General features: G+C 35.9%; 1 protein-coding gene across 10 annotated transcripts in view; it reads left to right on the top strand.

Annotated features, from left to right (window-relative positions):
• Positions 1 to 21,076, top strand: part of ERBIN (erbb2 interacting protein) — a 109,579-nt gene that overhangs the window by 37,756 nt on the left and 50,747 nt on the right. For all 10 annotated transcript variants that reach the window (XM_060009405.1, XM_060009406.1, XM_060009403.1 and 7 more), the window contains 3 exons: positions 2,192 to 2,389; positions 5,450 to 5,567; positions 19,895 to 19,973. In XM_060009405.1, coding sequence (XP_059865388.1) covers positions 2,201 to 2,389; positions 5,450 to 5,567; positions 19,895 to 19,973 — 386 coding nt within the window. In that variant the 5' untranslated portion in view covers positions 2,192 to 2,200. The remainder of the gene's footprint in view (positions 1 to 2,191; positions 2,390 to 5,449; positions 5,568 to 19,894; positions 19,974 to 21,076) is intronic.

Here is a 21,076-nt window from a genome sequence, read left to right as displayed (position 1 = left end):
GAGCCTTTCCCCCCAATTAGATCGAAATAATGAAGTCTGCACTTTACTGGAGCAAATTTCTTCTCTATTGTGTAAACTTATACACATATAAGACCTATAAACTTTAGAAAAATTAAAAGAACAATATTAATTGAAACAAAATATACTTGGCTTAGATTGGAATTTTGATGTGGGAGAGTTACAGGAAAGTTAATGGCTGGTTAGAAGACCTGAAAATATCTTTGCACTCCCACTTTCTACTCAGAACTACATAGAGTCAAGTTCTTAATTGAGAAACAGCTCTTAGTCAGAAATTAAAGAAATATCTTTGTTGTATTAGGGTTTTTCTTGTTGAGGATGAGCAGACTAATAAAGCATGTTTCTTTTTAAAAAAATTGTTTTTAAATTAGCTTATAATTGCTTTACAGTGTTGTGTTATTTTCTGCTGTACAACGAAGTGAATTAGCTATATGTATATGTATATCCCCTCCGTCTAGGACCTCCCTCCCACCACCCCCCATCCCACCCATCTAAGGACATCACAGAACACTGAGCTGAGCTTCCTGTGCTTTATAGCGTGTTCCCACTAGCTGTCTGTTTTACGCATGGTAGTGTATATATGTCAATCCTAATCTCCCAATTCATCCCACCCTCCCTTTCCCACCCCCATGTCCACATGTCCATTCTCTACGTCTTTGTCTCATTCCTGCCCTGTTAATAGGTTCATCTGTACCATTTTCTAGATTCCACATATATGTGTTAATGTATGATATTTGTTTTTCTCTTTCTGGCTTACTGCACTCTGTAAGACAGACTCTAGGTCCATCCACATCTCTACAAATGACCTAATTTCATTCCTTTTTATGGCTGAGTAATATTACATTGTATACATGTACCACATCTTCTTTATCCGTTCATCTGTCATTGGACATTTAGGTTGTTTCCATGTCCTGGCTATTGTAAATGGTGCTGCAGTGAACATTGGGGTACATGTGTCCTTTTGAATTATGGTTTTCTCAGAGTATATGCCTAGTAGTGGCATTGCTGGGTCATATGGTAGTTCTATTTTTAGTTTTTTAAGGAACCTCTATAGTGTTCTTCACAGTGGGGTTCCCTTTTCTCCACACCCTCTCCAGCATTTGTTGTTTATAGATTTTCTGATGATGGCCATTCTGACCAGTGTGAGGTGATAACCTCATTGTAGTTTTTTTTTTTTTTTTAATTAATTAATTAATTTTTGGCTACATTGGGTCTTTGTTGCTACACACAGGCTTTTTCTAGTTGTGGCAAGCGGGGGCTACTCTTTGTTTTGGTGCCCAGGCTTCTCATTGTGGTGGCTTCTCTTGTTGCGGAGTACAGACTCTAGGCCCGTGGGCTTCAGTAGTTGTGGCATGCGGGCTTCAGTAGTTGTGGCTCGCAGGCTGTAGAGCGCAGGCTCAGTAGTTATGGTGCACGGGCTTAGTTGCTCCACGGCATGTGGGATCTTCCCGCACCAGGACTCGAACCCGTGTCCCCTGCATTGGCAGGCATATTCTTAACCACTGTGCCACCAGGGAAGTCCCACCTCATTGTAGTTTTGATTTGCATTTCTCTAATAATTAGTGATGTTGAGCATCCTTCATGTGCCCCTAGGCCATCTGTATGTCCTCCTTGGAGAGATGTTTATTTAGGTCTTCTGCCCATTTTTTGATTAGTTTGTTTTTTTGATATTGAGCTCCATGAGCTGTTTTGTATATTTTGGAGATTAATCCTTTGTCTTTTGCTTCGTTTGCAAATATTTTCTCCCATTCTGAGGGTTGTCTTTTCGATATGGTTTCCTTTGTTCTGCAAAAGCGTTTAAGTTTCATTAGGTCCCATTTGTTTATTTTTGTTTTTACTTTCATTACTCTGGGAGGTGGGCCTATATGCTTATAGAAGCATATAATTGGTTACTTAATGGATCATTTTGTGAAGTACAGAAGTGCTTGAGTTTAATTTGAACTTCACTATATATAAAATTTGATAATAAAGCAATGTTAAATGCATTCTATTTAATGTGTTGGGGAGGAGATATCTGTGATATCTGTGATATGTAATATGTGATATGTAAATGTAAATATGTGATATGTAATATGTGATATGTAAACTGTGAGAATTGAATTGGAATAATTTGTTTTGAAAAATTGTTATAATACATGTTTTCACTAAATTTAATTTTGTTTGTATATTGCAGTGTCTAAAAATGACTACAAAACGAAGTTTGTTTGTGCGGTTGGTACCATGTCGTTGTCTACGAGGAGAAGAGGAGACCGTCACTACTCTTGATTATTCTCATTGCAGTTTGGAACAGGTTCCCAAAGAGATTTTTACTTTTGAAAAAACTCTGGAGGAGCTCTACTTAGATGCTAATCAGATTGAAGAGCTTCCAAAGGTATGTTAATCCAGTCTTTCAAGAATTGCCTTTGGGGCTTCCCTGGTGGCGCAGTGGTTGAGAGTCCGCCTGCCGATGCAGGGGACACAGGTTCGTGCCCCAGTCCGGGAAGATCCCACATGCCGCAGAGCAGCTGGGCCCATGAGCCATGGCCGCTGAGCCTGCGTGTCCGGAGCCTGTGTTCCGCAACGGGAGAGGCCACAACAGTGAGAGGCCCACGTACCAAAAAAAAAAGAATTGCCTTTGCTTATTTTTATGCCTAGAAATATGATATTCCCAATGTTGCCATAATGCTGTATGTATATATATATATATATATATGTGCATTGTTTCCCGTTTTTTTGGTTTAATTTCACCTTAGCGTGTGCAACATGACTCAAATTTTTTTAGATAGAATTTTTAACCTTTATCTCTTCAAGTTAATTGCTTAAATACTTGTGCAGATAATTTAAAATTTTGTATTTAATTCCAGTACCTTAGGCACTAAGGTAGACAATAAGACTGCACAATTTCTGCAGCCAATAGATTTAACTAGACAAAGAATTGAAATTAATGTTTTTCTGGTTTTCCTGAGACATTGATCTACATTATAGTTATTGAGGATAAATTGTCTTTTCGGTTATCACATCAGAATTTTGCTTTTTAACAGCTTTGTAGAGGTAGTATTCTGTTTTCCCCATTTCAGTTTATTTGGAAAAGTTTTGGAGGACTTAACATTTCTGAAATGTAGGAGCAACTAGCAGGAGAAAATAGGTTTGTTGCCATGAAACATCATCTCACATTAACAACTTCTTTGCTAAAATTTTTTAGTGGCGGCTACTTTTTTTTCCTTAAATTCTAACCTGTCTTCATCCTCTACTCAGTTTTTTTTTTTTTTTTGCGGTACACGGGCCTCTCACTGTTGTGGCCTCTCCCGTTGCGGAGCGCAGGCCCAGTGGCCATGGCTCACGGGCCCAGCCGGTCCGCAGCATGTGGGATCTTCCCGGACCAGGGCACGAAACCGCGTCCCCTGCATTGGCAGGCGGACCCTCAACCACTGCGCCACCAGGGAAGCCCCTCAGTTTCTTATTGTTGCGCGGAAAGCTACCATAGTTTTGTCAGAGAGCTTTACCACCCACACAGCAGTGGTTTTCAAGCTGTGGGTGAAGACTCATTAGTGGCTCATAAAAATCAATTTAATATATGGGGCATTTCCAAATAATGAACTATTATTTGGACTGGAAGATTTAGAAAATAAAAAATACAGGATACCCAATTAAATTACACTTTTCAGATAAACAGTGAATAATTTCTTAGTATAAGTGTATCTCATGCAGTATATAGGACATACTTTCACTAAAAAATTATTGTTTATCTGAAATCCAAGTTTAATCAGGCATCTTGTATTTTATCTGGCAACCTTAACTGTCATAGAGTAGAAAATAAAGAGGGTTGCATGTATCTATTGTAACTTAAAGCATTTGTTTTAGATTTGTGTGTGTGTATATATACATACCGGATGGCAGCAGGTTTTTTTTGTTTTTTGGGGTTTTTTTTTTTTTTTGCGGTATGCAGGCCTCTCACTGTTGTGGCCTCTCCCGTTGCGGAGCACAGGCTCCAGATGCGCAGGCTTAGCGGCCATGGCTCACGGGCCCAGCCGCTCCGCGGCATGTGGGATCTTCCTGGACCGGGGCACGAACCCGTGTCCCCTGCATCGGCAGGCAGACTCTCAACCACTGCGCCACCAGGGAAGCCCGGCAGCAGTGTTTTGAAAAAGGTTTTCTTTGGGTGGCCAGTAGTAAAATCATTTTGAAAGTAGTGCTATCCAAGATTGTCTTATAAAAAAATCTGTGTATAGATGTGGATAAAATATTAAAGGTTGTGGGTTGCATGTTCATGAATTTCTCCCCTAAGTTGTAATAGGGTGCTTTGTAATTGACTGTTCCCTTGTATATTGTTTTTCAGCAAGTAATTTATCTTCCTTAGCTAGTTCTCCTAGAGTAAATGGAAGACTAAAATTAGTCCCTTTTTCTAATCACCACCAGCAAGATCTCAGTCTGGGGACTGTGTTGAAAAGAGAGGCTTGCTATGATAGTGAAAATAACTGAATCACTTATCATGCCTAGCAATTTTCCATTTTTGGAAGAATGCTCTTCTTAAATAGGACTTATTCAGTGCCATCCTGTGCATAGTTCTGTTTTTTTCTAAAGACTCTTCTTTTTTGGAATAATTCTAAATTCACAGCAAAATTAAGAGGAAGGTACAGAGATTTCCCAAATACATAGCCTGTCCCCACACATGGATGGCCTCCACCCTTATCAGCATCCCCCACTAGAGTGGTTAAACCACCAGAGTAGTTAAAACCGATGAACCTATGTTGAAAAATCATAATCACCCAAAGTTCATAGTTTACATTATGATTTGCTCTTGGTGTTGTGCATTCTGTGGGTTTGGACAAATATATAACGACATGTATTCATCATTATGCTGTCAAACAGAGTATTTTCAGTGCCCTAAAAATCCTCTATGCTCTGTACAGTTTTTTGGTATGGGGCTTAGAAGTAGCCCATTTACTTACTGCTTTTGGTTAAATATATTTTGATCACATTTCATTATTGTGATTTTAGCATAACAGTATATTTGCTCCCTTATTTATTTTGTGCTCCCAAATCAGAATTCTATATTTTAAGTCATTTAAAATCAGTTGTACATATTTGAATTTAATTTATATAAACTTTCATTTTGGAATAAGGATGCTTGGAATACAAGATCCAAAGTTTACCATATTTAACAGCCACTTATTTTTTATGACCTTAGCAGAAAATACACCATATGCTTATTTTCACTAAGTGCATTTCACCCAGGGCAGAAGTGTGAGGATATAAATCATTCTGAGTAGTCCAATTGTGTTCAGATCCATAATAGCATAAAATAATAAGAGATCTTCCCTGGTATTTGTGTAGGTATAACTCATTCAGTTTTAATGATATTAATAATATTTGTTCGTGTAAAGGTTAATAAATGAAATATTTAAGGAAACTTAAGGAATAATCAAAATACTTCTCTACCTTGTTTCAACAGCAACTTTTTAACTGTCAATCTCTACATAAACTGAGTTTACCAGATAATGATTTAACAACATTACCAGCATCTATTGCAAATCTCATTAATCTCAGGGAACTGGATGTCAGCAAGAATGGTAAGATTTTTTTTCCCCCTAACTTTTTGTACTTGGGAACATGTTATATTATTAAAATTTCTATTGTGTTTTAGCAAATAAAAAGAATTAAAAAGTCAGATTGTAATGTACTACCATAATTAACTTTCATATATATATAAATGATCTATGAGAATTTAAAGGCAGAGAGTAAGTATAAACAATTTTAAATGACTGTTTAATTAAAATGCTGTGGGTAAATGCATGTACATATTTATATATCCTTATATCTATTTTTTTATATATATTTACAGCCCTGTTTGTGATGGTTAGAAACTAGTAACAACTAACTCTAATGTCTGTTGTTGATTACATAATTTGATGCATCCATAAGAGTGGAGTGTAATGTAGCTCCATCAATACTGACATAAAATACAGTGTAGTGGTAAAGGTTAAAAAAAAAAGTTGTGCAACATAAACGAATTGAACATCAACAAATATTTACTGAGAGACCACTCTGTGCCAAATATTTTATTAGGAGTTGGATTACAATTAACGATGAAAAGTAAAAGGACATGGTCACTGTTCTCCTGGGCACACAGTCTTGGTTTTGTTTGTTTAGTTTGATAAACGTTGAAGAAAGTATGGAAGATATATTCCAAAATGTTAAGTGCTTACCTTGGAGAGAGAGAGAAGTAGACACTTGAAAATTTTAGAATGAGCATATATTCCAATATATTGGAATAATATTGGAATAAGCATTTCCCAAGAGCAAGGAAATCCTTATACATAACCACAATATCATTATCACGCTCAAGAAATTTGACATCACATTTTCCCTCTTTAGCTATTTGCTCACCTAATAATGCCCTTTTTAGCTATTTGCTCACCCTACCCCCACCTTCAAGTTAAAGATCACATATAGCATTCAGTTGTGTCTCTTTGATCTTTCAAAACCAAGAATACTTTGCCCATGTTTTTGTGACATTGTCATTTTTGTGGAGTTCGGGTCATTTGATTTTTAATTTGTGTGAGTTTTCTTCTCATGATTTTATTTTAGGTTAAATAAATTTCCTCAGCTTGAAACTTCTCTTTAAGGGCAGTTTGAAATTTGTTTCCATTCCTTGTGCTTAATAGATTGGCAAGTATTGCTTGATAAATTCCAAAGTAAATGAACTTGATGCATTACATTGTGCTCTGCATATGCTGACAGTTAAGTAGCGTTATAGAACTTCGGAACTGTTGTGACATTAGAAGTCATCAAGTGTAACCTTCCACTCCAAAGGGGTATCTTTTCTACTTTTTGGTCTTTTAGAATGAGAGATGTTAAGGTGTAAGGAAAGAGACCTGAAATAATCTGGGTGTTATTGATAAAACTCTATGTACCTGGGAAAGGCTAGTAACCCACGTAACTAGTCTTCATGATATAAAACTATTACTTGGCTCAATAATGAACACGCTTACATATATCCTCCTGAAAATGCACTCATTCCAGACTTATTACTCTAAATTGAGAATGGTGCAGTTATGGCCCTGCAGCATCATTAAATTAATATCTTAGACTTCCATGCAACTTCTTGAAGAATAATGTGTTTGAGTTAAGACAACCTATTGAACTGTAGTGTTTCTTTTTTTCATTCTAGTTTCAGCAGTTCCTTCTTGCTTATATTGAAAACCTGCTTTGTACAACTGTGTCAGCTTGTGTTTTTGAGGAGTTGGAGATAATTTCTATGTGACCAAAAGATTTAGGATAAGCACTTAAATATTCTGCCCTGAAAGAGAATGGCTTTAATAATTGTTGCCAACAAAACCTTACAATTTATTTTCATTGAAAATTAAGTTGATTTATCTGTTCTTCTCTTTCTGTGTGATCTCATCTGTTTTTTAAACGGCAGAATCAGTCCCTTGCCTTTTACTTGTTTCCTTGTTTTTTTTTTTTTCTCTTTTTAGTCTTAAACTGATGTCTAAATGCAACTGCATTTCATTGATGGTGAAAAAAGCTAGTGAGGAGAGACAAGAAACTATGATAATGTCAGAACCATTACCTTGACTGATAAAAATTCTTGTATTCCTAATTCTTAATCTGATAGTCATCATTACAACTGATGTAATTAACCCACTTTACTTTTAGAGAGTTGAGATTATTTTAATTAACTTGTAATATGTAACCCTAAAGTGTATGTTTATACAAGTCTATGTTATTTATTTATTTATTGGCTGTGCCTTGTGGCTTGTGGGGTCTCAGTTCCCCGACCAGAGATTCAACCTGGGCCACAGCAGTGAAAGCCTAGAATTCTAACCTCTAGGCAACCAGGGAACTCCAGCTACGTTGCTGAAAACAAGAAAATAGCATGCATATTATAGTTGATGTGGTTGGTTATGAGAAATTTGAGTTTTGCTAGTTGATTAACAACTTGCTTAAAAGAAAGGATAGCACACTAACTGAAAGTAGTGTTTATCAGATTTTGGAAGTATTAAAATTACATTTAGTATTAAGATGACCACTGTATTAGAGAAGGATGGGAGTTTCATCTTATATTCTGAATGAGAAAATTGAACTGTCCCTAAATTTTTTCTCTGTTACTACATCTCATCATGTTAAATCTTGCATAAGATGCTTTAATCTTGTATCCAAGCTCTACTATTTTTTCCTTTTAGGTGTTTTTATCAGTTCAATCTAATAATATTCTAGTTTATCTTAATATACCAGATGCTGTTTTCATATTTATTATCTACATGCCCTGCTTGGAAGGAGGCAGCAAACATTGTGGCATACTTTATTAGTGTTTCAGCAAGCTGTATTTATTTAAAAGCACTTGTTTTAGGATTTTTACTTTCACATTTTCTTAGTTTCTGATCTTTCACATATTTCTTCCAGTGTTTTTCAACTGGCAAGTAACATGGTTTAGTGATTAAAACATTTATTTAGGAAAAAGAAGAATTGTACTCTAATCGATGCTTCTCTGTTTATTTGCCCTGTTGTTATATTGGGGAATTAATCTCATTCTCGGTTAGACTATACATAATATTATCAATATTACCACTTCCTGTCTTGCCTCATGAGACTGGTGACCAAATTGTGGACTAGTCTATGTATAGGATGTATATAAATTTGAGGTATTAATATTTGTCTTCATTTTGTATGGAATTCTTTTTTTATCATTTATATTCTATGATAAAACTAGAGTGTTAATTTATGAGTCTTAATTTGCTCTTTCCTTTCATGTCTAAAGTTTTGATTTGTTGTTAGCTTTTTAAAGAAATGAAAAGCTCACCAAGCTGCTATTCCAAGCCATTGCAGATAGCAACTGGTGTTAGAGAAATTATCATCCGTGGTGTTCAAATGGCCTGTCTTCTTGAGAAGACCAGTAGGGGATGATGATTAAAAGAATTTGCCAAAGGGGTTGATAGAGAAAGCTGATGGAGAGGAGAGAAAAAAGAAATGAAGGCTATCTAGTTGTTAATTCTCTATATAAGCACACTGATTAAAAGTTAGGAATTGTAAGGCAAAGAAACCAGAAAGAGTAGCTCAGATCTTTCTGTCTGATATGGGAATGCTAGAGAGGTTAATTAGGCCTTTTTTAAAAATCGAGTCCAAAAGTCCAGAAAAAATGGGTTGAAAGTTTGTGGGTCAGTACAGAAAGCAGTTCCTTGAACCTGAGAAAATATGATGATTGGGGACAAAATGTTGGAAAAGCCTCTTCACTTTAAGTTCAAAGAAGTTATATTGATTACAAGGGAAATTATAGATTGCTGGGGAAGTCACTATTTTTCTCTGTGTTTTAAAATTTCTAAAATTGCTAATTTGCTTAATAGTTAATGTTTAAGTTCAGCTGTTTTAATAAATCAGCTTATTTAAGATAATGAAAGAAGAAAAACCGTGTGTTAAACTGACATGGAACTTAAAAAATGTAGGCTGGTGATCACTGGTCACTGCTAAGTGTGTTGTTAATGAAGACTATAAGTGGGGTGTGCAGTCACTGTGCCTTGCCATAGGCCTTACCATTCACTGTGTTATAACTGATCCAAACCATACACCTGTTATCCCCTAGCCAATATAATCATCTCAGTTTGCAGTTCCTCCTTTAGCCTGTTTTGACTGGAACTCAGTGTTACATTCTGTACTATGTAATTACCTTAGCCTTTAAAATACATAAACCAGTAAGTAAGGAGCCACTATTAACTTATATTGTACATTTAGGGCATTAGAGGAGTGTTGATGCCCTCCAAACAGAGATCACCAGGATTACATGTGATTGAGCCATGGGGGTGGAAGGGGAGTCTCAGGGGGTGCTAAAAGACTTATAGGATTTGGGCTTGTACTTGGTGATTGGAAGAAGGTTTAAGAATATGAGGGTTTGCTATGGATGGAATGCCATCAAGAAGTAGGAGTAATTCTGTGATTGAGAATATTAATAAATCTCATCTATAGGGAGGGCAGATTAGAGCAAGGCTAAAACTATAATCAGTAAAAAAGCAGCTGTCACTCATTAGGATAAGGGGTGGCTTGGACAAGGTTCATACTTTATCTTTGTCAAGACATGATTACAAATTTGCTTTTGTCTTGATCTGTCATGGTTAAAGAATGGCCTTGTCTAATATTGGTATTCAGTGAAATTGCTTAGTTCAACAGGAAAATGCCAAGGCCTCCCTTTGAATGCAGCTTGTTCATAGTAAGACAAGGACTAGCTGATAGTACAAGACCAGTTCCTAGATTTCAGGAGGTATTTTCTCTTTCTCAGCAGTATAGGGAGAATTCTTCTGTAACCAAAATAGATTAATATGAGAAGGATAGCCATGTTTTATAGTATCTTCATTTTACTGAGTTTTAGCAAGAGTCAAATTCTTATAAAAAGAGTATATGACAAAGAAGGAACACTACTGAAGTTAAGGGAGAATGAAAAAGGAACAGGTAGCTGAAATTGTCAGAGAATTAAGAAGTAACTCATGATAAAATTCAGGTTCTGCATACTTTATGTACAAGGATAAAAAGAGTTCTCTTTGGAGACAAGCCTACAAGCATTGAGGGTAGGCCTCATTGAGAAAGTGGCTTGAGCAAGGACTTGAGGAAGTTAGCCATGTAGATTTCTAAGGTAAGAATGTACCAGAAAGAAGAAACAGCCAGTGTAAAGTTTATAAGGTGTGAGTATCCATAGCGTGTATGAGAAACAGAAGGCTATGGTAGCTAAAATATAGTGAGCAAGATGGGAGAGTGATAGGAGTAGAGGTCAGAAAGGTAGGGAAATGGAGCAGCAGATAATGTAGATCCTGGTAGGCATTTGTACGTACTTTGACATTTATTCTCAGTGAAATGGAATCATTTGGAAGAGTTTCAGTCAGGTCATTCAGAGCATGAAATGACTTGCATTTTAAAGGTTTACTCTGGTTATGTGTAGAAACAGTATGGTACAAGGGTGAAAAGTAACCAGTTTAGGTGCTATTTCAGTCGCCTCTAGTGATAGTGGTGGAAGTAGTGAGATGTAGACAGACTCTAGATACATTTGAAGGTTGAGTCAACAAGATTTCATGATGGTTTGGATGTGGGATGTGAGATAAGAGTCAAGAATGATCTCAGTGGTATTGGTCTGTGCATGTGGAAGGATAGAGTGCTGCCAGCTGAGATGGGGACATCTCTGGGACTCGTAATTTTTAGGGGAAAAAAATCAGGGGCTCATTTTTGGACATGTTACATTTAAAATAAGATATACAGATGTTCATAGGGGTTTGGAGTTCAGTCGAAAGGGAAATGTGCTAGCTATACATATTTGAGAATTGCCAGCATGTAGATGGTATATAGAGCCTGAGATTAGATACAGTCAACAAGGCCATGAATATGAAAGAGGACTAAAGAGTGAGCCCTGGTGGCAACCCAACATTAAGAGATCTGGAGGAAGGAGAGAAAGGTACAAAAGATACTGAGAAGGAACACTACTGAGGAAGGAAGGAAGCCAATAGAATGAAAATATTTGTTTTTCTTGCTACATTTTAGCTTTCAAGAAAAGGACCTATGTCTCAGTATCTACAGTCCATAGCAATGGGTACATATTTGCTGAATAATATAGAGAATAAATAATTTCAGTTCGAGACATGTTTTATTTAAGGTACCTAACCAGTACCTAAAGGGCATTTGAAAATTCTTATTTGGAGTTAAGGAGAGAGGGGGGAACTGGAGATACAGATTTGGAACCTGAACATATATATGGTAAGAATTGAAATCACAGTGAATACATTGCTAGCAATTTGTAAAAGCAGGAAACCAGTGAGTACTTCAAAACTACTTGCTTAGGAAAAAATTACTACGATGTATCTGAAATTAGAGTAACTATTTCATAGATACTGGTTGGTTAATTTTTATAAACCACATGCTATGAAATAAAGTACTTTAAAATTTGAAAAATATGAAGTATATGTATTTGTGGAAGATGTTATAACCATTACTGTCCATTAAAAATTTAAATTGCAGAAGTCTAACATAGAACTCTTTCTTTTTTTTAAATAAATTTATTTATTTATTTATTTTTGGCTGTGTTGGGTCTTCGTTGCTGCACGTGGGCTTTTCTCTGGTTGTGGCGAGCGGGGGCTACTCTTCGTTGCGGTGCCCAGGCTTCTCACCTGCGGTGGCTTCTCTTGTTGCAGAACACGGGCTCCAGGCGCACAGGCTTCAGTAGTTGTGGCACACGGGCTCAGTAATTGTGGCTCTCAGGCTCTAGAGCTCAGGCTCAGTAGTTGTGGTGCACAGGCTTAGTTGCTGCGCGGCATGTGGGATCTTCCCAGACCAGGGCTCGAACCCGTGTCCCCTGCATTGGCAGGCAGATTCTTAACCACTGTGCTACCAGGGAAGTCCTAGAACTCTTAAAATTATCTTTCTCCATATAAAATTTTAGGTCAGTAGAACATACTGTAGTCTTTGGTCTTTTTCTCCTTAGATAGACTTTATCATGTACTAAAAATATTATAGTTCTTGGAATAATGTCATTTACGTAGACTATTTCAAGATACATTATAGACTTTAATAAAAACCAATGAAATGATATGTAAAGCTGAGTATGAAAATGAAGTCAGGCTCTAATGAGGACAGTGTAGAATGTCCTCCCACCTTTCCTCTAGATGCGGATTTTTTTTTTTTTTTTAAGTATATGATAAGAATTATTCACCACAACCAAGTGGGACTCATTCTGGGCATTCAAGTTTGATATTTGAAAATAAATCAGTGTTATTCAACACATCAATAGACATATAATGAACTTGGTAATTCCATTCCTTGTTGTTTACTCAAGAGAAATGAAATACATGTCATTTGAAATTAAATATAGTGATTTTTTTTTTAAGTTCATTACACCTTTTTCATAATTATTGAAACCTCCTTCCTTTTTTTGCCCTATTCGTCAGTGTCTCCCACATCTACCATGGGCGCCGTGCTGCTACCAGATATTCCTTAGGGCCTGCCACCTAGGAGAGTTATTTTAATGTATCCTCAGTAGAATTATCACTTGAGGCAAATTATTTGTTAGTTGAAGAACTGATAAGAATTTAACTCCTAAATTTATAGGATTCCGTAACACTAAATATTTTGTGTGTAAATAAATGAGAGAAAAGAAAGAAGAAAAATTAGTGTAAAAAAATCAATGTTATTATTAGTGGGTAAGTCAAATTTAACGAGTTGTACAAAAGTACAGTATACTAAGTAGTTACATGTGTTTAGAATAGAGAATTGAGTCAGCCTAAATAAGACCTATTAGCAGTAATATAAGAAGCATACAGATACTATTAAGTAATTCATTGTATAAATGCCCTAAAATATATATTTGAAGTATTAAATGTGCAGGTAAAGGAATGCTTTGTAGATCAGTTGTTCCATTTTGGGGACTTGTAACAGGGTTGTCAAGTTTTTATTTCAGCATTAAGAAAATTCTTATCCCTCATTCCCTCCAAAAAGCAACATCTCTCACATTCCTATTACCATAATTTTATTTAAAACTGACTTTTCACTCAAAAGAAAATGAATGCTGTAAAGCCACTGAAGTTTAAAACTTACATGAAATGAAAAATTTCCAAAATCAACTTAAGAAGAAATAGAAAACTGAAAATACTAAATCAAATTAGTGGTCAGAAAAACTGTTAGACCTAATTTTAGGGAAAAGTTGGACCAAACCTTCATGGAATGGGATAATCCTTAATTTATAAAATCTATTCTAGAGATTAGAAAGGGAGGAAAGTACTTGACTCAACTTATAAGGGTAATAAAACTTTAATAACAGAAATAGATAAAGACTGTCTAAATTAAAATGTTGGAAATTCTCTGCTGGGATGACAGGAGTAGCTCTGCTGTAGATCTCATCCTGTCTCAGGCTAGCCCAGGCATCCCAGGCATGTCCTCATAGGACAGTTAGGGGAACCTGAGATCTAGTGGAAATTAGGCAGGGCTTTTTTAGACCCTTGATTTCATCAATTGTGTTAACAGTTTAGTGGCCAAACCAAAACAGATGGCTGAGCCCAGAATCAGGATTAGGGAAATTATACTTCGCATTTTGTTGAGAGGAGCTGGTACATCACATTCAGAGAGTGGTAATAGGGAGTAGTGAGTGGTCATTAATGTAATCCATCTATCACGTATACCTAGAAATAAACTTAACAGAAAATGTGCAATATGGGCTTCCCTGGTGGCGCAGTGGTTGAGAGTCCGCCTGCCGATGCTGGGGACACGGGTTCGTGCCCCGGTCCGGGAAGATCCCACATGCCGCGGAGCGGCTGGGCCCGTGAGCCATGGCAGCTGAGCCTGCGCGTCTGGAACCTGTGCTCCACAATGGGAGAGACCACAACAGTGAGAGGCCCGTGTACCGCAAAAAAAAAAAAAAAAAAGTGCAGTATGATCTAAACAGGAAGACATAAAACTATGGAATAGATCAGTAGAAGAGGGTAACAGAAAAGACTGTCCAGAAGCATAACCATGGAATATGACACACAAAAATTCCTCTACAAATGGAATATGACACACAGAAATGCCTCTACAAATCAGTGGAATAAGGAAAACATATTTCATAAGTGTTGGCACAGTGTTTTTATATGGGAAATAGTAAAAACAAAGAGAGCCTTCACAGTATATACTAAAATAAATTGCAGATTAAGTAATATGAAAAACAAAAATTACTATTATTAGAAAATGTAGAAAACTATTTTTACGACTTTGGAGTAGAAAAGATGTCTTATTCAAATATTAAAAGCACAGCAGTAAAGGAATGAAATTTCTACATGACAAAATATAAAGTAAAAATTCATGACAGACTGTGAGAAAACATTTGATATACTAGTATTTCTAAAGAATGCTTACAATCAGTAATTTAAAAAATCCAATAAAAAATGTGCAGTGAACAGAGAATTCAAAGAAGAAGAAATAAAAATGATCAGTAGGAAGCAATGCGAGCGTCTATCAGCAGATGGATAGAGAAGACATGTTTTATACGTGTGTGTGTGTGTGTGTGCATGATGAAATATTAATCAGCCGTAAAAAGGAATGACATTCTGACATTTGCAGCAATGTGGATGGAGCTAGAGTTTTTTGTTTTCTGTGACATGCGGCATGCAGGATCTTAGCTCAATCTTAGTTCTCTGACCAGGGATCAAACCCATGCCCCCTGCGGTGGAAGCGCAGAGTCTTAACCACTGGACCACCAGGGAAGTCCCTTTTTTAAAAGATTTTTTAAGTTCAAGTATAGTTGATTTACAGTGTTGTGTTGTACAGCAAAGTGATTCAGTTATGCATATACATTTGTGTATGTGTTTATGTGTGTGTGTGTGTGTGTGTGTGTGTGTATACATATTCTTTTTCAGATTTTTTCCCTTGTAGCTTTACAAAACTGTTTCTGTTTTGTATATAAGTTCATTTGTATCTTTTTTCTTTTTCTTAAAGATTCCACATATAAGCAATATCATATATTTGTCTCTTTCTATCTGTCTTCATTTAGTATGATAATCTCTAGGTCCATCCATGTTGCTGCAAATGGCCTTATTTCATTCTTTTCTATGGCTGAGTAATATTCTATTGTATATATATACCACATTGTTATCCATTCCTCTGTCGATGGCCATTTAGGTTGCTTCCATGTCTTGGCTATTGCAAATAGTGCTGCAGTGAACACTGGTGTGCATGTATCCTTTTGAATTATAGTTTTCTCTGGATATATGCCCAGGAGTGGGATTGCAGGATCATATGGTAGCTCCATTTTTAGTTTTTTAAGGAACCTCTGTGCTGCTCTCCATAGTAGCTGTACCAATTTACATTCCCACCAACAGTGGGAATGTTGTGGGAAAAAGGGTTCCTTTTTCTCCACACCCTCTCCATCATTTTTATGTAGACTTTTTCATGATGGCCATTCTGACCCATGTGAGGTGATACCTCATTGTAGTTTTGATTTGCATTTCTCTAATAATTAGCGATGTTGAGTCTTTTCATGTGCCTTTTGGCCATCTGTATGTCTTCTTTGGAGAAATGTCTGTTTAAATCTTCTGCCCATTTTTTGATTGGATTGTTTGTTGTTTTTTTAATATTGAGCTGTATGAGCTGTTTATATATTTTGGAGATTAATCCCACGTCGGTCGTATTGTTTGCAAATATTTTCTCCCATTCTGTGGGTTGTCTTTTTTTTGTTTATGGTTTCCTTTGCTGTGCAAAAGCTTTTTAAGTTTAATTAGGTCCCATTTGTTCATTTTTGGTTTTAGTTCCATTACTCTAGGAGATGGTTTCAAAAAGATATTACTGTGATTTATGTCAAAGAGTCTTCTGCCTATGTCTTCCTCTAGGATTGTTATACCATCTGGTCTTACATTTAGGTCTTTAATTCATTTGGATTTTGTTTTTGTGTATGGTGTTAGAGAATGTTCTAATTTTATTCTTTTACATGTAGCTGTCTAGTTTTCCCAGCACCACTTATTTTCTCCATTGTATATTCTTGCCTCTTTTGTTGTAGATTGATTGACCACAGATGTGTGGGTTTATTTCTGGGCTTTCTCCCCTGTTCCTTTGATCTATATTTCTGTTTTTGTGCCAGTACCATACTGTTTTGATTACTGTAGCTTTGTAGTATGGTGTGAAGTCAGGGAGCTTGATTCCTCCAGGAAGGGGAGAGGGACTAGATAGGGGCATGAGATTAGGAAATATGATCTACTATGTATAAAATAGATAAGCATCAAAGATATATTGTAGGGCTTCCCTGGTGGCGCAGTGGTTGAGAGTCCGCCTGCCGAGGCAGGGGACACGGGTTCGTGCCCCGGTCCAGGAAGATCTCACATGCCGCGGAGAGGCTGGGCCCGTGAGCCATGGCCACTGAGCCTGCGTGTTCAGAGCCTGTGCTCCGCAGCGGGAGAGGCCACAGTGGTGAGAGGCCCGCGTACTGCAAAAAAAAAAAAAAAAGATACCTTGTACAGCACAGGGAATTATAACCATTGCCTTGTAATAACTTTTAATGGAGTATAATCTGTAAAAAAATACAGAATCACTATACTGTACACCTAAAACTTGCGTAATGTTGTGAATCAGCTGTACTTCAATTTAAATAGATCATTAAACACGTGAAAATGTGTTCAGCATCTCTAGGAAATATCAGGAAAATATCTAGTTTTAATTAATATTTCTATTATTTCTGGTGAGGTTCAACCCCTTATACTAGCAAAAAGTAAAGACATTATCAAATGTCAACAAGAATATAAATAGGTACTGTAGTATGAAAATTGATATTACCACCCTGGAAAAGAATTTGGACGTTATCTAGTGATACTGATAACTATGTGCCATGTCCTATTCCAGTAGTGAACAAGAGAGGCAAAGATTCTCCCCTCACAGAGCATGTACTCTTAGTGGTGCCTGATAAGCAAACTTCTAAAGATAGGTAAATATATGTTAATCTGCTTTACATTGTCCCATGTATCCCTGGGTTTTCATATATTTTTTTCCCCTCTATGTTTCAGAATGGCTGTTTTCTGTTGCCATGTCTTCCTGTCTCTCTGACATGCTCTCCTACAGTGACTAATCTTTTAATCCTGTCCTTTGGATTTTTCATTCACATATTGTATTTATCATTTGTAAAGTTTCTATTTCTTACATTTAATCTTTTCCTCTCCATTTTGTTCATTTTTTTCCTTTAAGTACAATAGCTGTTTTAAAGTCCTTTTTTTGTTAATCTTGTTATCTAAGTAGAGAGAATAATACAATAAACCTGATGTGCCTACCAACCAGCTTCAAAATTTATCAGTATGTTATAGTTTCATTTATACCTCCTATTTTGCCACCTCTGATTGTTTTAAGGCAAATAAGACAACCTCTTTCATGTATAAATATGTTAAGATGAAACTCTCTATTATCTCACTTAAAAAAGAGAACCAGCTGACAGTAATTCCTTAATATCATTAGATATCCATCAATGTTAACATTTTCTGATTTGAAGCTTTACATGAACTCTGTAAATTCCAGCAAAAGTTCCTTAAACTAAAATTGAAAAAAAAAAAAGAATCATCTTGAAACTGTTAGGGAAATTGAATTTTAATAAAACAACAATGATAAAACCTTTCCTTAAGGATCATTAAGCCCAGATTTTTTAAATTGAAATTTTTATTGAGATAATTGTAGATTCACATGCAGTTTTAAGAAACATTACAGAGTGGTACTCTTGTATTTGTCACCTAGTTTCCCCCAATGGTAATGTTTGCAGTTATTATAGAACAGTAATAATATTGACATTAATACAGCCCCCCAGTCTTACTCAGATTTTTCGCGCGCGCGCGTGTGTGTGTGTGTGTGTGTGTGTGTGAAGTAGATTTGGATATTTACCACGGTCAGTTCTCTTTGATCTCCTCTTACCTGGGTAGTTGTTCAGTTTTTCTTTGTCTTTATCTTTTTAGACGCGGAGAGTTTTGAAGATTACTGGCCAGGTGTATAGGATTTCCCTTAATTTGGATTTGTTTGATGTTTGCTTATGATTCAATTCAGGTTGGGTGTTTGGGGCAGGAACACGACAGTAGATGCTGCACCCCTTGTCAGTGTGTCTTAAGATTAGTTGCCCCGTGATGATGCTGTTAACTGCTGATGCTAACTTTGAAACAGTTTAAGTGGTGCGTATGAGATTTCTTCACTTTTTCCCCCTCTTAAAATTAATAAGTATTTTGGGGAGAGAAACTTTGAGACTATATAAATGTATACTGTTTTTCTTCATTCTTTAACCCACTAATTTTAGCATCCATTGATGAGTTTTGACTGATCAGTTATTACTGTAATATTTGCCAGTTGATGATTTTGTATCATTCATTTTTCATGATCTGAAATTCTGTACTTGGGCACTGTAGTAAACTTGCTTAGAATCATACATCAATGAAGTTGAAAGAGCCTTAAATGATCCTTTAGTGTCAGCCCCTTTGATATACATGTTATGTTAGTGGAGGAATGAGTCTTATAACACAGAATTTTTTGAATATTTTTAAAAGTTACTAATTCGCACTCCTAGTCTAGACTAGAACAGTACTACTTAAAGTTTCTCTATGGATTATTGCTAGTTCACAAATTATTGTTGCTATATTTTTGCTAAGATAAGTTGAAGAGATAAGATTAAGTGCTAAGAAACTTCTACCATAATTTGACTTGTCACATTTGTGTTGTATTTTACAGAAGTATTGGTGTACAACTGCGTCAGGCATATCCACTGGCATATCTGATACATATTTTCTACCTCTTCTATCTTCAGCTTTGCTTTCAGCTTTGTTGTCCTGTATGTATTAGGGACCAGCTCAATCTGGAGCCCAGCAATTAAGAAGTAATGCCTCTTTTATACACACTACTATATAAAAAATAGATAACCAATAAGAACCTACTGTATAGCACAGGGAACTCTTCTTAATACTCTGTAATGACCTATATGGGAAAAGAATCTAAAAAAGAGTAGATATATGTATATGTATAACTGACTTATTTTACTGTACAGCAGAAACTGACACAACATGTAAATCAACTATACTCCAATAAAAATTTTTAAAAAATTAATGCATCTTTTTATGTGAAAAAACAAAGAATGCTTAATTGTTTTGAATTTTGTGTCCTTAATACCACATAGAGAAGGCACTGATTTTCAGAAGAGCTGGGAGAAGGAAAGGAAGGCAGAACTAAACAAGATAATTAGCAGTAGTCATAAAGAGGCAAAAGAGCGAAGAGAAATTGTTGTGCAGATGGTTCTGTTCGTTTGACGTTGGTGTTGTCAATTTATCAAGAATCTGCTCAGTTGGTAAATTTTGAATCTGAAAAGTGTACATTAATTATTAATATTATTATGATTTTTTCCTTTGTAATAGATTCTTTTCACTTGATCATTGATTATTTGTTCATTTTCTAGGAATACAGGAGTTTCCAGAAAATATAAAAAATTGTAAAGTTTTGACAATTGTGGAGGCCAGTGTAAATCCTATTTCCAAGTGAGTTCTTCTCTGTTGACTTAAAAGTTACCTTTGTGAATAAAGCAAGTATGATATAGTAGAATATTACTTTCTACATTTTAATGAACAGTTAATACCAATCTGAAATCTGCACAAAATTTTAGTTAGATTAAAAAGGAGTCTTTTAATTACTCTTTCTAACTCCATATATTACAGAGGTAAATTTGACGTCCATACAGATAAGGCAAGTGCTTTTCCCCAAGTCTCACAGATAGTGAATGTCAGAAATGAGACTAGAATCCAGGTCTCCTAGCTCAATGTTACTTGAACAATATAAAAATGTCTTCACCTGCAAATCCAATGTATGTGGCACACTCAAACTTTTGAAAAGAAAGAAACCGAAGGGTCAAAAAGGTAAAAACAACAAAAAAAGGGAAAAGCCATGTGATTGGTTGTACTATATACCAGAGGTCACATATATTCTTTTATGATGGTAATGGCTTTAAGCAGAATGCTTTCTTAGCACCAAAGCTGTTAAATTTTGCAAAAATGGAATGATGAAGCAAAAGGTGAATAGTGTGAAGCATAGCTTAGTATAGCTAAGTTGAAAGTTGAAACCAGCTTTCACATATTACAGTATTGTATTTAACGAGTTTTTCCAAACATAGGCAAACATGTAAAGGACAGACATGTAAAGATGATGTTTTACCTTCATCTGAAAATTTTGCTGTAGCATCAAGTTCTAGATTTGTAATTTCTTTTGTAAGCCAGAGGAAATAAAAGTAAAGCTACTTATAGGCTCTTATATGATCTTAAATGTCATTCAGCTTTTAATGTTATTTCTTTCCATTTGGTCATTATAAAATTATACAATCTTTCTTTGATTTTTTAGGGACCAAATATTGAAATTGAAAATAATCTAAACCAGTGTTTCTCAAATAGGGACTGTTTTGCTCTTATGGCTATTTGGTAAATTCTAGAGACATTTTTTGGTTTTCACAACTTGTGGTGGTGGACAGTGCTGCTGGCTTCTAGTGGGTCAGAGGCTAGGGTTGCTGTTAAACATTCTACAATGCAGAAGACAGCCTCCTGACAACACAGAATTATCCAGCCCCAAAAGTCAATACTGTCAAAGTTTAGAA

Source organism: Delphinus delphis, chromosome 3 (genome assembly GCF_949987515.2).
Source record: "Delphinus delphis chromosome 3, mDelDel1.2, whole genome shotgun sequence".
NCBI lineage: Eukaryota > Metazoa > Chordata > Mammalia > Artiodactyla > Delphinidae > Delphinus > Delphinus delphis.
Note: the sequence above shows the minus strand (reverse complement) of the source record. Positions and strands in the feature narration are given on the sequence as shown.